We start from the raw sequence: 15002 nt of genomic DNA, 5'->3' as shown, positions 1-15002 counted from the left end.
GGATCTGGCTGGAATTACTGTCACATGCTGGAGGCACTAAATCTGGCTACCTGGGCACTACCGATCTGTTTCAGCACAGAATGGTACAAATCTCAAGTTATTTCTGCTCAGTCCAGGGGAGCATGCACATTTATGCTCTTCCATCTTTCCTCCAGGAGATTGTGCAGCTGTAGGTGGCCATACCTGACTGCAAACTGAGAGGAAGACATCTCACAGTGGGACTAGAGCATTTCTCCTTTCTTTTCTTAAATAGTTCTTTACTGAACTTTCCACCTTCAGCATTAATTTGAGAGCCAAATAACCAGGAAGAGATTGATGTAGCCTCACTTTATTTCCCACAGTCGATAAATTGTTAAATGGGCCAAAGGACACAGGTTAAAAAAATCATTTTGTATAAAGAAGGAGGGATTTTTATTAGACGATGAGCCCCTTTCTGTGAAAACTTGATAGTGGGGCATGTTTGATCTCATGTCATGCAGTGAAGCAGCTCCGTTGCCTTCATAAAAATGAAGCCTCAGTGGGACTGAAATCAGCCCTGGGCCCTGCATTTTCTGCTGGATGAATGCTGGGTGTGCTGCTCCTTCAGAATGGAGGAGGATGGTGAATTTGGGGGATGCCTTGGAGTGAGGACTGTGAGCCCCAAGAGCAGGGAGTGCAGAGGGGAAGCTCTTGCACAACAGCAGTTGTCCTCTGGGGACTCTGCCTAAGTTTAGCAAAAACCCTGGTTTGTAGGTAGATGTTTGTCTCTACTGATGGACTCCAAAGGGGCTTTTAATGGGATGAGAAATGAAATTATAGGTTGCCAACAAGGAGGCAGGAATATGTCTGGAAAGATGGCAGTGGGTGGACAGAAGTCATGCACAAAGCAGGTCTGTGTCCCACGGTCCTTACTATGGTTCTTTGGATGAGTCTAAGATTTTTTTTTACCAAGATATTTCATGTACTTGGGGGAATCCATTTTGAAAATGTAATAAGGCTGTACTGCCACAAATGCTGGCAGTCGATGCAAGCAAATTATTTCTGGAGCAGAGAGGTGGAACTGCTGATTTTGCATAAGTTTGTGTGTTTTTGTGAGTACTGCTGGATTTAGTGAAATGATAATGGTATGATTCTGCATTAAGCAAGGCACTGGAAGTACAAAATACTCCATTAAGGTCATGTTTATTTGCTATTCAGAGGTTGCTCTTTTAGCACTGTGCGTGCTGCAGCACCTGATTATGTGAGAATAAGAGGGAGATGGGTGGTTCCAGCCACAGCATTGTCTGTTGCAAAACCCTTAAAGTTTGGGCACTTGCAATAAGGCAAGAAGTGAAATAAAGCTCCCTTTTGCAATTGTTAATGCAGTTAATCCAGTACAAACTCCATTGTCCGTGTGTGGTTTATACATTTCCCAGATAAACCATGCCATGAATGAAGAGACCAAAGCAGCCCCTTCTCAGAGTGCCTGGGCTCATGGATTCAAGTCCCTTCTGCACAAATAAACTGAGCTGCCACTGGATTCCAGCTTGTTCCAAGCTTGGCTTTGAGCTTGTCTTTGTGGAAACAGTGCAGAGGTGCTGGAGCTGGCTGTGTGAGCAGTGACTTTACCCCAATATTTGGGTTTTCATTGCCTCAGCTCGCTCTGCCCAAGCTACCCGAGGTACTGGAGAATTGAGTTGATCTGTTTTCTCCCAAGTACCTGCTGTGATTCTCTCAGTACTGGCTGAGAGAGCATCAGGTGCCCTGTGGAGGTCAGCCTTGCATATGAACCTCTGCTCTGAAGTTTTATTTCTGTGTTTGCATCACTCATTACTACAAATAAAATTCAGAGGTGAAGTGCAGTGGGGAGAGAAGATGAACAAGGATGAGGATTCCTCCTTTCAAGAAATGCAGATGATGATGGTTAACAGGAGTCTGAGGGACTGTGAAGGATGCACAGACCAAGAGTTTTCAAGGTTACAGAGTTTTCAGGTGCTCCCAATTATTTTTCTGTCTGACTACCAAAAATCGGAGGTGTCTAAAAGGACTCCAGTTTTTAGAATATAATGTGCTTTAGTCTTCTTTAAGGTATCTCAGCTTAGATGCCTAGAGTACCAGTCTGTTTGAAAACTTTGTCTTAAAGGTAAAAGGAGTGTATTTCTGTATTCTCTGGGAAGTGTCAGAGAACAGTTTGGAATAAGGGTTTTACAAACAGCTGCTTTTGAGGTGTCTGCAGTTCCCAGAGTTGGGGGATGAGTGTGCCTGGGATGCTCAGACTTCATTTCTTCAGCTGTGGCAGTGGGACATGAACAGCAGACCCTCCTTCCTGGAGGAGCCCTGCAGTTGTCTGGGCTATTTTTTCTGCTATTTCTTCAGGGGGAAAAATACCAGACTGGTTTGTTTGGTTCTTTTTTCATTACATGTAGCTCACACATGGGTAGATGGGAGCTCATGTTCCACAGACTGAGAACCCTTAGTCTCAGGGTATTCTGCAAGTTCTCTGGCAGAAGCTTTGCTGCAGGGCACCATCCTCTTGGCAGGGGCAGTGTTGCAGTTGGTTTATTTTGTGTGGCTTTATCTTGAGGTGGAAGTTGATGGCACTGTTTGTTATCTGGCTGACTGCTTATTCTGAGCACAAGAGCTGCAGGTGATGCTGGTTGACATCAGTGGTCCAAATTTACCAGCTCTGTCACATCTTGCACAGCTGATGCCAGCTAAGTGTAAGCCATGAAAATGCAAAATCAAGCCCTTTCTAATCATCCAGCAGCATCTGTCTCTTCCTGGCCTCCCAAGCTTCATTTTCTGTCCCCTTAATGGAGCATCATTAATGCAACTTGAAGTTGCCTCACTGTCTTGCTAATGAGCTTTGCTCATCTGGGTTATGAAGCCAGGCAGGCTGAGAGCAGGAGCTGTGGGAACTCCTGGCTGAAGAGACTGGATTGCTTCTCCTTGGGAGGGCACCTGCTCTGGGGGAGAGGGGCTGATGGCCCTGGGCACCACAGTGCAGTGCATGCCCAGGGCATCAGAGACTTCCTTGGGGCCCTGAAACTCCATCCCTTGTAATACAAGGAAAAGTCTGTGCTGCAAATCTCTTTTCCATTGCTTGTCCAGCTCTGCTGCTCTGGGACTTTTTGCATTATGTTGATACATTGGAGTATTACAAAACTGCACTGCATTTAACTCATGGCATTGAACACAACAGGTTAGCAAGGGGCACACCTAGTGACTGCTGTATTCATGTTTGGGATAAGGGCTTTTAATTCTGCCAGTTAATTTAATCCCCATAGTTTGACAGCGTGTTCCTTGGACTGTTTTTCATCTTCAAATTGCATTCTGCTGGTTAGTTCCTGTAGAGGCCTGCTGTGCTCTGCATTTATGTTCTTAGGATTTGTGCTGTTACCACATCATCTATCAGACACGTGAACTGCAGAGAATGAATGAATGAATGGTGTGAGAAGTCTCTGTGTCAGTTTTACCAGTGGATTCCATTGCACAGGAATTAAGGGGCTGTCTGGGTGACTCTCATCTGGGAAAGGGACAGATGTCTCTTGGCAGATGTAGCATCTGGGTATCTGTTATTTCACTTAAGTTGCGAGGAACTCATCATTTTTAACTCCCATATTTCATTAATGGAAAGCTCTGAAAATTGGCTGTGTGTTCACAGGAGAACAGATTCTGACTTTTATCTGATAATGGGAAGAAATCTCTGCAGCATTATCAAGGGATGAAGTTGCATTCAGAATATAATTTGTTGATGCTGTCTGACCACTATATGCTGTTGTAACTTCCATCCCTCTTTGGCAAGATATAAAATAATCTGCAAAATATGGAGATCCATGTCTGAAAAGTCTGTTTAAAAGTAATGCACTATCAGAATGGATTGGCTGTGCCTGAAATATTTCTAGATTTATTTGCTGTCAAAGGGTGGTAAAATATTTAAGGCAAAAAGCCTAGTTGTCTTTAAGAATTTTACCATGAAAGAGCCTAGGGAGATGAATTTAAGTATTATTTATACTAATTGTGCAAAATATTTTAATTGCCCAATATTATAAATTTATTATCTATCAGTTTCCTTCCCTCTCTTTTCTTCTTTCCTTCTGGCTCATTTGGCAACATTTATTTTAAGAAATTGCCCGGAAGCCTGAACTCATTTCAGCAGCGTGTGTGTTACAGTGCATAGCATTGCCATGTCTCCAACTTACCTGCTTCTCTTTAGCACAGTCCAATTAAAATACAGTGAAGGCACCTAGATAAAGGTGCTGCTTTTTGCTGGTGAGGCTTGCAGATGGGTGTCTTGGATCACTCATCTCTTTATCTCCATTTAAGAGATGGTATAAAAGCCCTTCAAGTAATGTCTCTGTGCTTTCGTGCCTTTTTAAAATGCAGTGCTGTGCAGTCTTCAAGAAAAGAATGGTTTTCTTAGTTTTGAAAAGTTGCTTTTCTTCAGGCATTGATTTGATACAGCACTAATTGCTAGAATACCTTATAATTTAGTGCTTTTTTTGTTGCACACTAACAAGATCTTTTCTTTAACTTCCCTGCTTGAAGTGTTGTCATAGTGTGACACTACTCCAGACTCCAATAGACAAGGCTCTGTCTCCAAAGGCTGGCTTGTAGCTCCGTGTTGAACTACTCAGTTAAGAAGTTCATGCACATTAGGGACTAGGAATAACTGTGATTCAGCTGCTACTATAGTCCACGGTGGCTAGTCAGAATGATTATGGCATGGACAATGTGTGTACCTTTGAATTCGTCCCATTTTAATCCAAAACCAGAATTGTGTGCAACCCTTGTCTTCAAAGAAAGCTTAAAAGAATGTAAGTGTGGCACACAATCTAGTTAATCTACCATTATAACTAATGATTTCACCATTCAGACATAATGTATCGATCTTAAAGGATTTTTCTTTCATAGCTGATGGCTTGATACCTTTTAAACACTAATGCCAAGGGTATAATCTCTCTGAATAGTGTAATAGCTTTACATTTAAGGTAGATTGGGGATAAAATTTTGTGTTTTCATGTGAGCTATGAATACCAGTAAGGTACTCAGGCAGGAATTACCTTATCGTACCTTTGAGGGCACTTATCAAATAATTTTTATTGGAAAGTTAATCTGTTGAGTCAGAGTGAATGGAGGGCTGCTCAGGATGCTGAGGGTAGCCAGCATTGCTTTTGCTGTCTGCAGATCTGTGGCCCAGGCTGATTCATTTAGCACATCATCGAAAATCATGTAGCATTCAGTGCTGCTTAAAATGATATGAAATGGTGTGTAAGGGATTTCTCCATGTTGGCTTTGAAGGTTCCTCTGCTCCTGGCAGGGCTCAGCACAGCTCCACAGGCTGTGGGTGTTCCACCCTGCACGCACCAGCAGCCCGGGGAGCTGCTCAGGGTTTAATTTCACGCTTGTGTATCTGAGTGTGCAATCTCTCCCTTTCTCTTTTCATCGTGTATCTGCAAGCCTCAGACCATGTATTATGGTGTTCATTTCCCCTCTGCAATCAGCACTGGCTTGATGGATCAAAGAAAACTTGCCAAGCAAGGGTTTCTGCTGTGCCTTCTCTTCATCTCTCCCTCCTGCTCTGTGTCCCTCTATTCCACCCTTCTAATTTGGCTGCTCCGTGTTGAGCCTTCCTGGAGCATGTGCCTGCCCCTCCTATTGTCCTGATTTCCACTTCCCCAACTTTTGCAGGGCTCCCAGAAGAGAGGAGCCTCTCCTGTTTGCTCCCTGTCAGAGCAGCCTGTCTAATTGCTGGCTTTTCTCCAGCATCCAGCTCTGCAGGAGTGGAGCAGGAAACCACTTGGCTGCTCCCTGTTCTGGAGCTGTTAACTGTCTCCCAGCTGAAAAAAGACTCTTGGAGTCCTGTAGTGATTGGTCCTTACATAACCAAAATATTTTCTCAAAAACTTAAACTTTCATTGATGTCAGGTTGTTTTGGTCAGAAGGTACATCCCCACCTCCCCCCCAAATCTGGACAAAGTAGTGATTCTACCTGAAACATAAGATTGTTTTGTTGTGTGAAGCACTTCCCTTTTTGAAAGAACTTTATTTGAATGCTTTGGCTCTTCCAGACTTTTATCTGAAAAGCCACTGTATGCTCTGTTCTGTACCTTGGGCCCCTTGAGGATGAGAGAGCCACTGACCCCAATTAACACTGAAGAATGGAAGCACCATGAGATTGAGTCTGGTTTTCTGATGACTGTACCACTGTGAGATATGGCCAGATATCTGTTTGTTCACTAGCACAACAATACCTGTGTTTTCTCGTGTTTCTGTGGCCTCATGAAGAAATGCCTGGTTGTACTGTGAGCTGGCTGAGGGAGGAAGGGGATGTTGTGCATGATTTTTGTAAAAGCCAGACCATTGCCTTTGCAGTTCACAGCATGGCCAGAGATCCTGAGCTATCCATCATCCTTTTCCCAGAGTTTCTGTGATCCTTTTCCCAGAGTTTCTGCAGCTACCCCAGAAGTGTATATCTGCTCTAAATTGCTGATGACTACTGAATTACTGCATGTTTATAGGGGGATTATTATTGAAAATAATGTTGGGCGATCTAGCAGTGGTGCAGGATTTTATTTAGAACAGGATGTTTCTTTCTCAGTTTGTTTCTTTTTCAGTCCTACAGAATCTATTTAGCAACTATCAAGTCCCTTCCCCTAGTCCTCTTGCAAAGTACTTGAGCTCCCTCCTGGTTTGTAACATCTTTTGTGGTGGAAATAAATTTGTGTACAGCATGTCTCTTCATCTTTTATAAATACAGATAGGTGCACAAACCTATTAAGTATCTCTGCAGAAAACTAAAACTGCATATTTTCATAAGAATATCAGGTTTATAATTGCATGAATTACTGACAGAAGCAAATGTTCAATTTCACATTAAAGTTAGGCATTCATAAAGGCTTGGACTTGCATAATTTAATTTTCTGCACAGAAGACACTGAAAATCAGTGGCATGATTCATGGCCACACCATGGTTACTGTGAGGCTTTTTGATGGCTCCAGCTACAAGTACAGAGGTGTTTACAACCCGAGATGTTTTGCACTCACTCAGACCCCCTGTACCTTCAACAAATACAGATTATTTAGACTCAGTGCCTTTCTCTGGATGTAAAGGCACACCTGCAGGAGCACCTTGTTCTTTGGAGGAGGCAGTGTCCAATCTTCCTCCTGCCTGAAAGGTTCAGACCTTTTCAGCAAGAAAAATCCCACAGTTACTTCCCCTCTCTGTAGAGGATGCTCAGGAGAAAGATGCTGTCTTTCATTTTGTAACAAGGAGAGGCTTTAGGTGTATTTGTCAACACATGTGATTTTTAAGCTGGCCATTTTTTTTTTAATAACCTTTCCAGCCATCTGCCTAGGCTATTTCATTGTTCTCTTCCCTGGGCTTTTCATGGTCTCTTATCTTTGTTCAGTTTTGTGGTTTTTTGCCAAGAATGTTTGGGTCTCCACATCCCACACCCGTTCTTTCCTGCTGAAATGACTGCCTGTTAACTCCCAACCACGTAGACATTTAAAAGTAAATAAAAAGAAAAAAAAAAGACTGAACTAAGATGTTTAATTTAGTATTTTTAGAGAGGAAAACAAAGTATGTGAGGTCGTGTTGCCTACAAATCCTGGTAGCATGATGGTGTTCCAGTGTTTCTTGTTCACAGCCTAGGGTGAATTTAACATTTAGAAAGTTGCCAGGGAATCTGGGAAACTCATTCAAATGGCACAATTAGTACCTTTGCTTGCACAAGAGATGATTTGGCAGGGGTAAACCTGTGCTGCCTTTCCTGAAATTGCACGACTTTTCCTACCACTTCAGGCTTCCAAAACATGCAGAAATCCTCATTGCAGAGGGAAGGTTGTACCCAGAGCTGGGGAGCACTCATGGATACCTGGGGCACAGCAGCCTCTCTGCTGCTGTGCTGCAAGAGCCTCCCAGAAGCTTTTCCAAAGGGAAAGAAAGGCAAATTCTGAGTTACTGGTGCATGATGTTCAATAAAGTCCTGTTCCAGGCTTCTCTCCAGCCCAGCTGTAATTGGCTTGGGAATAGAAGGGAATGCAGCACTTGGTGACTGCATAGGGGCAGCAGTGCTTCATGGGGTTTTCTGAAGCTTTAATTTGAATTATTCAGCTCGTTTCTTACTGATCAAATAAGCGGTTTGGGAGAAGTTGGGCTTAAATTTCCATAAAGCCATTTGGTGCCTACTTGTTCCTCATTCCATGTCTGTGGAGCTAAGGTGGTTTTTTGTTTGTGTGCATTTATTATGGTGCTCTGAAAAATGTAGTTGAATTTACTACAGACTTTCTGCTGACATTTGTGAATTTACACACCTCCACTTTGGTTCAATCAGATGCATAGAAACAATAAGCCAAATGTGCACATAAAAAGCCCAAATACCACACATCATCATGGAAGCAATTCATTCCCTTACAAAAGAAAAAATAAAAATTGTTGGAGGTATAAAAGAAAAAGTCCTGGGATGGAATGTAGGTGGGTAGGGGTAGGATGTGGGACTTTTTTTCTGGTTCACTTGAATTTAACACCTTGTGGCTTGTGGAGTTTTACAAAGATTTCTCCATTCCTGTTCTCTCCCTTTGATGCTGTAAGTCATTGGTATGGCACAGTGGGTGTTTTGACAGACGTAGTTTGGCAGTCATAGGCAAAGTAAACTTATCCTCTGGGTCTAAACAGAGAAAGTTTGGTCATAGGTCAAGGCTCATATTGTTTGTTTGTGTACATCAGAATTTCCTTATGGAAATTACTGGAGTTGCACAGGCATCCAGACCAGAATAATGGTGAGGCAGTGAGTCCTGGCTTCTCCTTTGGATGGGGGAGGTTTCAGCCTGTTAAATTCTTTTAAGCAGTCCCTGGTTTGTAGTCTCTGCTCAGCAAAGATTGAAGCTTCACTCTGCAAACTCCAGGGAGCCAATACCTGTTTCTTAACAATTCCTGCTTCTTTCCTTGCAGCTCTGACTGAAGGTTACGTGGGCTCTCTGCACGAGAACAGACATGGGAGCTCTGTGCAGATCCGCAGGAGAAAGGCTTCAGGGGACCCTTACTGGGCATACTCGGGTGAGTGACTGCTCCAGAGCACCAACACATGAAATGGCTCCAGAATCTAATTGTTCACTTGCTTTTTATTACTACTGTGCTCAGTTTAAATTAGTTTTACAGTGTATTTTTCTTCTTCTGCCTTCCTTGCAAATTCCCCCCGCACACATGCCTGCCTTTCTTGCATTTCTGCCATTCACCTGCAGGATTTGCCTTATTATTCTCCTCATCCTTTCAATCTTGTTTTTATTTCTTGACATACCATTGGTCAGGCATGCTCCCAAACTTCTCTTTGCTCTTCTGGTCTAATCAGTACATTTCCAAGCTCACCATTTTGTGCCTTCTAGGAAGACTGTAAGCATCCATATATATATGTATATCCAGAGTAAAAAAAAAAAAAAAAAACCAAACCAAAAACCAGCACAATTTTTACAGTTATTTGTTTCTGTGCATGTATTTTTGTGGTAGTGTATAATGACAACAATGAGACTTGTCAGTGCATCAAGCCAGGATGTGTGGTGCTGAAAAGATAGGATACTGGAAGGATATTTTATTGTTTGTCCCACTGCTTTCATGAAGTCCTATGGAAGAGCTCATGTACCTGCACAATTTTGAAATACCACAAATAAAAATGCACTTCAGAATGATGTGCTGGTTGAATGATTTGCTGGTTGCTGTGTTCTAGAAATGGTGTTAATAGCTATGTTGACTCTGTGGAAGATATCCAATATCTAAAAAGTTTTTAGGAAGATTTCAAGCATTATATTGAACTTGTGTGTGCTTTTCTGGAAGATCTGAGATACATTTCAGACATTTGTTGTTTGTTCAAGAGGGTTGTTGTGCAGGGCCAGTTTTAGCTGAAGGAAAAATATTACTTTCTAAGAGGTCTGAATGCTGATATAAATATGCAACTGTTACTTTTTGACTGCCAACACCCCTCTTTTATCCAGACCATTTATTTCATTGGGAATGAGTGATTATAGGTAAGTGTAGAGGTTTCTTGCATCAATATACACAAGTTATCTCTATTAGATGTCAAAATACAATCTATCTCATTTGCAAATGGGGTCAGGCAAGTAAAATAAATCTAAACATTTCAGTAATGTAGGACAAATGACCACTTTTGATTTTCAGCCAGTTCAACCTCTCTTATGTGATGCCATTTTGTTCATATTTGCTCACTGAGGGGACCAGAGGTTGTGAAAATGCTGAGCTTCTGTGTTTAGGTTGAAAGTGGGAATAAATGGTGGGTGGCAGAGCCCAGATACCAGACAGATGTTTGTTCCTAGCTGAGCACAGTGAGGAGGATGATCATGTTATCTCTGTTTCTTTCTCCTTGCTTCCTCATTCCCCAGAATATTTCCCAGGAACCCTGAGCAGGGCTTGGCTGAGCACTTCATGTACTAAGGTTTGTCCTGTGGGTAGGGTTTTGGACATGCCTGGGAAGTTTGCATCCAATGAGCCTACAGAGAGGGGAAACTTCACTCTGCAGTCAGCAATTAGCCTGTGCCAGTGGTTTCCAAGCTCTTTTACAGCCATTACCTGGTAGGCTGCTTCCCTTCCCTCTCCTCAGATGGTCAGGCCAGCTCCCCTCCAGTTATTTGTACAACAGCTGCTGGCCTGGCCCAGCAATTATGGGCAGGGAAGGAGGCTCTGCTGGGCTGGGGGCTGCTGAGCCTGGAGTTCCTTCTAAGGGACTTTGCCAAAGGGAGTAAACAGGACCAGGATAGCCCCTGACAGCCATCAGTGGCAGCTTCTGCTGAGCCCCAGCACACACCATGTGTGTGAGGCTGAGCTATGGCTTTATGCTGATTTCAGTTGAGTAGAACTGATTTACAGCAGCACAGGTCTCTCTCTTTTTATGGCTGTGCCTGCCTGCTCGCAGAGCTTTTGTGTTTTTGGGCTTAAGATTTCTATAATAAATCCTGAGTTGGGCGTGGAGAGGTCCAAAAGCAGGCAGCCAGTTGTGGTTTTCCTGCTTGGGGGTGGGAAAAGGGCACAGCCATGTTGCAAAGAGCCCTCAAATATCCATCTTCCACAGGATGTATCTGTCCTACACTGTGCTTTTAGATTATTTCCTCTGTAGCCTGTAGCAAACCCTGCTGATGCTCTCAGCTCTTGTGGAGGGTGAATGGTCTAGGGGCTGGTGTAAGCTCTGGAGATCAGGAATTTTCCAGCTTTATGAGTGATCTATAGCATTGCCCTGTGCTGCCTAGTCATATTGATCCTCTCGGGCTCAAGAGTTTAGAGAGGAGAAACTTCATTCATTGATCAGGTGTTGAACAACCCTGAGACCTGTAACATTTGTATGAGGTACCCACATCCCTAAAGGTGCCTGCTATGGGAACCTGTGAGCTCCAGTGCCTTGGGCACTGAGCTGCACCACACTTCTCCTTTCACTGGAAAGGAAAGGATTTTAAGCCTTGTAAAATAACCCTGTCTACAGACACAATTCTGACTATAACGTTTATTCTAGTTCAGAAATAAAACTTGCAAAAGTAAAGACTAGATAATTAAATGAAGAAGGCCCATTTTGAATGGGTTCTGTCAAAAAGACAGCAGGAAACACAATCAGCCCTTTACAAGAAACTTCATTAAGTCTCTGCTAGCAGCTCTTTAAACCAAATTCAGAAGTGAGCAAAAGCTGCAAACAGAAGACTAGCTTGTCTTTAAATAGGAACAGCAAAACTGAACGAGACTGACATCTCCTAGATGTTCTTTTTAGGATTTTTTTAAAAGCTCAAATGACATTTCCAGGGGGAATTCTCTGTGCATGTGTATTCACGTATGTTTTGGCAAAGTATTTATTGTGTTATTTATAGTATTATTGTAAGTTTTGACATGATTGTGTCTTAGAGTTTGTCAAAGACTTCCTGAACTGGGACTGGCCACATTACTTGTAGTGCAGCAGAAATGTGGAACAGGCACAGCACAGTCACAAGGAGCAAATGTGGATCCTGAATGTGTTTCACTGCACTCTTTGCTTTTCCAACTCATCTCTTCTATTAGGCTGACCACTGAATGGATCAGTTTGAAATTATTTTTAGCACACCTTTATAATTGCCACAGAACTCAGTATGTTTCTAGTACCCATCATAGTGACACAGTAGCAGTTCAGGTGCTTTTTCATCAGTGTGGACATATTTTGTAAATATGTAAACGTTTTTTTAAACAAAAACCAAAACAATACTTGAAACAAATGCCCACAGAAATGTGCCACTAAAACATCTACCAGATCCAGGGCTTTCTGACTGACCCTCCCTTGTGTAGTGTATGCTTCTTCACAGAGCTTAATATTCCAGACCTTTAAAGATGCCTCCCAGTGTCAAGTGTTTCATCTGTGAGTGCTCAGAACACTGCTGGTAATCTGAGCAGGCCCTAGTTTGCCTTGCAGTAGCCCAAAAAATGAGTAGCTTCAGGGTCAGGGCCTTAGGAGGGGATTACAGTGTGAGATGCTGATGCAGATGGTCGTGCCCTAAGTGATTTAGCCCTGGAGGACCTGTATCTACTCATACCTGTTCTTTTGAAAAGCTGCTGTGCAAAATTAATGTGACAGTCATTGCATGAGATTGTGGAAAACCAGAATTAGGAAGGGGCTTACCAAAATCAGCAAACTCCTTTTTGAGTCTTCAGGTAAAAGATGTGATGTCTAATTATTCCCAGTGTTAATTTTTGTGATTAATGGGATGGGATGGGTCTGCCCTGGTCTGGGGCAGGATGCTGTAGATGGTGTTGCTTTTGTCTCTGCAGTTCCCCAGCTGAGCTGGGTGCTGGCACTGGCAGGGCTGGTGTGCCCTCCTCCCCTGATGACTGTTCTGCTGATCAGCTTCAGCGTTGTGAGCTGACTCATTCAAGAAATAATCTTCTGAGTAATCAAAACCATTTGGGCTTCTCAGAGAACAAAAAAACAGAGGTTGGCTGAGGATGTAGATGTGTTCTTTTTAGATGTTAATCTAAGTTTGGCTTTGTAAAAAGAATCCTGTGTAAAAACTCATACAGTTGTTTTTTTCCTGTAATCTTATGGTGCATTCAAGGCATCTCTTTCCTCTTTATACCTTTAGTCTCTCCTATTCTGTGTGAAATTATTTGCACCACTTACGATGCTTCTGTTATTTGTGCATGTTTTTTCTGTCTAAAATGTTGAATCCTTTCTCTCCAAGATTCTGTGCAGCTGCTGTGAACATTAGAAGTTAATAGAAGAAAAATAGGCTTTACAAGAGTAGAGATGACCCTGAGAGTGGGGAAAGGTGTCCATTAAGAACAGGAACTTTGGCCATGCTGTCAAGCTAGTGGACACTATCAGTGTGTGAATGCTTTGTCCTACAACACTTAGGCACTTATTGCTGTCCTTTAAGATGCTATTATTTAAAATATAACCGGTGGTGAATGTAAGAATTGAGTGGTGTTCTCAAAAGCAATTGCTGGCATTAAAGCAGGAATGATGGGTAATGGTTATTTCCTGAAAGAACAGCAAATGGTGTTAACTGTGATGGAATGTAACTTGGCCATATCCTTTGTAAATGTGTGAATTTCTCTCTTTGCTTAGATTGTTCTCATTAAATAAGCTGCTAATGTGAATTGGACAGGAAATAATCAGCACATAGTAAGGAAAGCATCAAGACTTATTGAACTGAGAGGTAACTAATGGGCTATTTGCTGTGGTCAGTATTTCACTCCTTCAGTCCCTCAGAATAATAAATCTTGGTATTGACCAAAACTCTGGCACACCATGTGTTCAGTTATCATTCCTCTGCAAAAGTACTCATCTCCCTTAAATGCAGGATAGTCAAAATGGGGAGGTTCTGGCTCTCTTGCTTTCTCACTCTTTTGAGCTGACTTTCTAAAGAGGAGCTAAGCTGAGAGAAGTAAGAAAAACATTCCCATTAATATCTGATCTGATCAGTAAACTGAGCTTTGAATATTTTTATCTGCATTCATCAGAGATGAATAGTAGTCTTCAGTGAACCCTGCTGGAACCAGCTGCAAGGCATTCGTTTCCATATGCATCTTGTTAGTGGAACAGTTGTTCCAGAAATCAATGCTACACCCTTTCATAAGGGGAGCACAGGAAACCATAGCTGGAGAGTTTGCTGCTACTGTCTGAGCATGAACCCTCATTTTGAACGTGCACAGCTAAAGCAACTGCTGTGTGTTTTCCCAAATAAACAGGAATTGCCATCTGTATATTTTGATTGTTTGCATTCTGTTGTTTCTGGTTCACGAGGCTTCACATCCACTACACTGTACAGATGTGCACGAGGCACATCTGTGTCTGCAGAATCTGCATCTAAATGTGCCCATACCCAGAGCATGTCAAGGAGAGTTCCTTTTATCCTTCCTTAGCCATCCTGCCCCTGTGAAGGAACCAGTACCAAACACTATCTTTTGTTTCTGTTCTGAGAATGAAGAAATGAGGTGTCACAATCCTTTCCCAGAGAACAGGATACATCTTCCTAACCACAGCTTGAAGCAGGAGCTCACAATGATGCTTGTGTTGAGTATTTACCATCAGCAGTTCCCTGAGGAGAGCCAGGAGCAGCCCAAGTAGTCTCTATCATTTTTACTGAGCCATACTGCTGGGGAACACAGCCCTGATTGAGAGTCTTGTCATTTACTTTGTTTGTCTATTGGCAAGTTTCTAAATAATCTGCTAAGGAAACCTCAGATAGTAATTTAGTTTCTACTTAGACACAGACACGATTTCATTATTGAATACCATTAATACTGTTTACTCTCTCTCTTGCCACCTTTTCTTGTGTGCCATGCTGACAGTTTATTCCAAGTACTGTCATAGTCAATCCTGGTATATCCAGTCTATACTGAAATGCTTGGCTGGATTTTTAAAAGTTGGATGCAGATATGGTGAAATTCCCTTTTTTGTTTTTTGTTTGTTTTTTTTTTTTTTTTTTTTTGGCAAGGTTCTCACTAGAATTTGCTTAGTTTTCATGCTTAAGTGCATTAAAGCAAATCTCTGATTTTTGAGTGTTGTGAATTTTTTCTTTAC

General features: G+C 42.3%; 1 protein-coding gene across 1 annotated transcript in view; it reads left to right on the top strand.

Annotated features, from left to right (window-relative positions):
- Positions 1–15002, top strand: part of PTPRG (protein tyrosine phosphatase receptor type G) — a 394212-nt gene that overhangs the window by 78143 nt on the left and 301067 nt on the right. Inside the window, exon 2 of the mRNA XM_066557786.1 lies at positions 8915–9019. Coding sequence (XP_066413883.1) covers positions 8915–9019 — 105 coding nt within the window. The remainder of the gene's footprint in view (positions 1–8914; positions 9020–15002) is intronic.

Source organism: Molothrus aeneus, chromosome 12, assembly GCF_037042795.1.
Source record: "Molothrus aeneus isolate 106 chromosome 12, BPBGC_Maene_1.0, whole genome shotgun sequence".
NCBI lineage: Eukaryota > Metazoa > Chordata > Aves > Passeriformes > Icteridae > Molothrus > Molothrus aeneus.
This window is presented reverse-complemented; position numbering and strand designations above follow the sequence as displayed.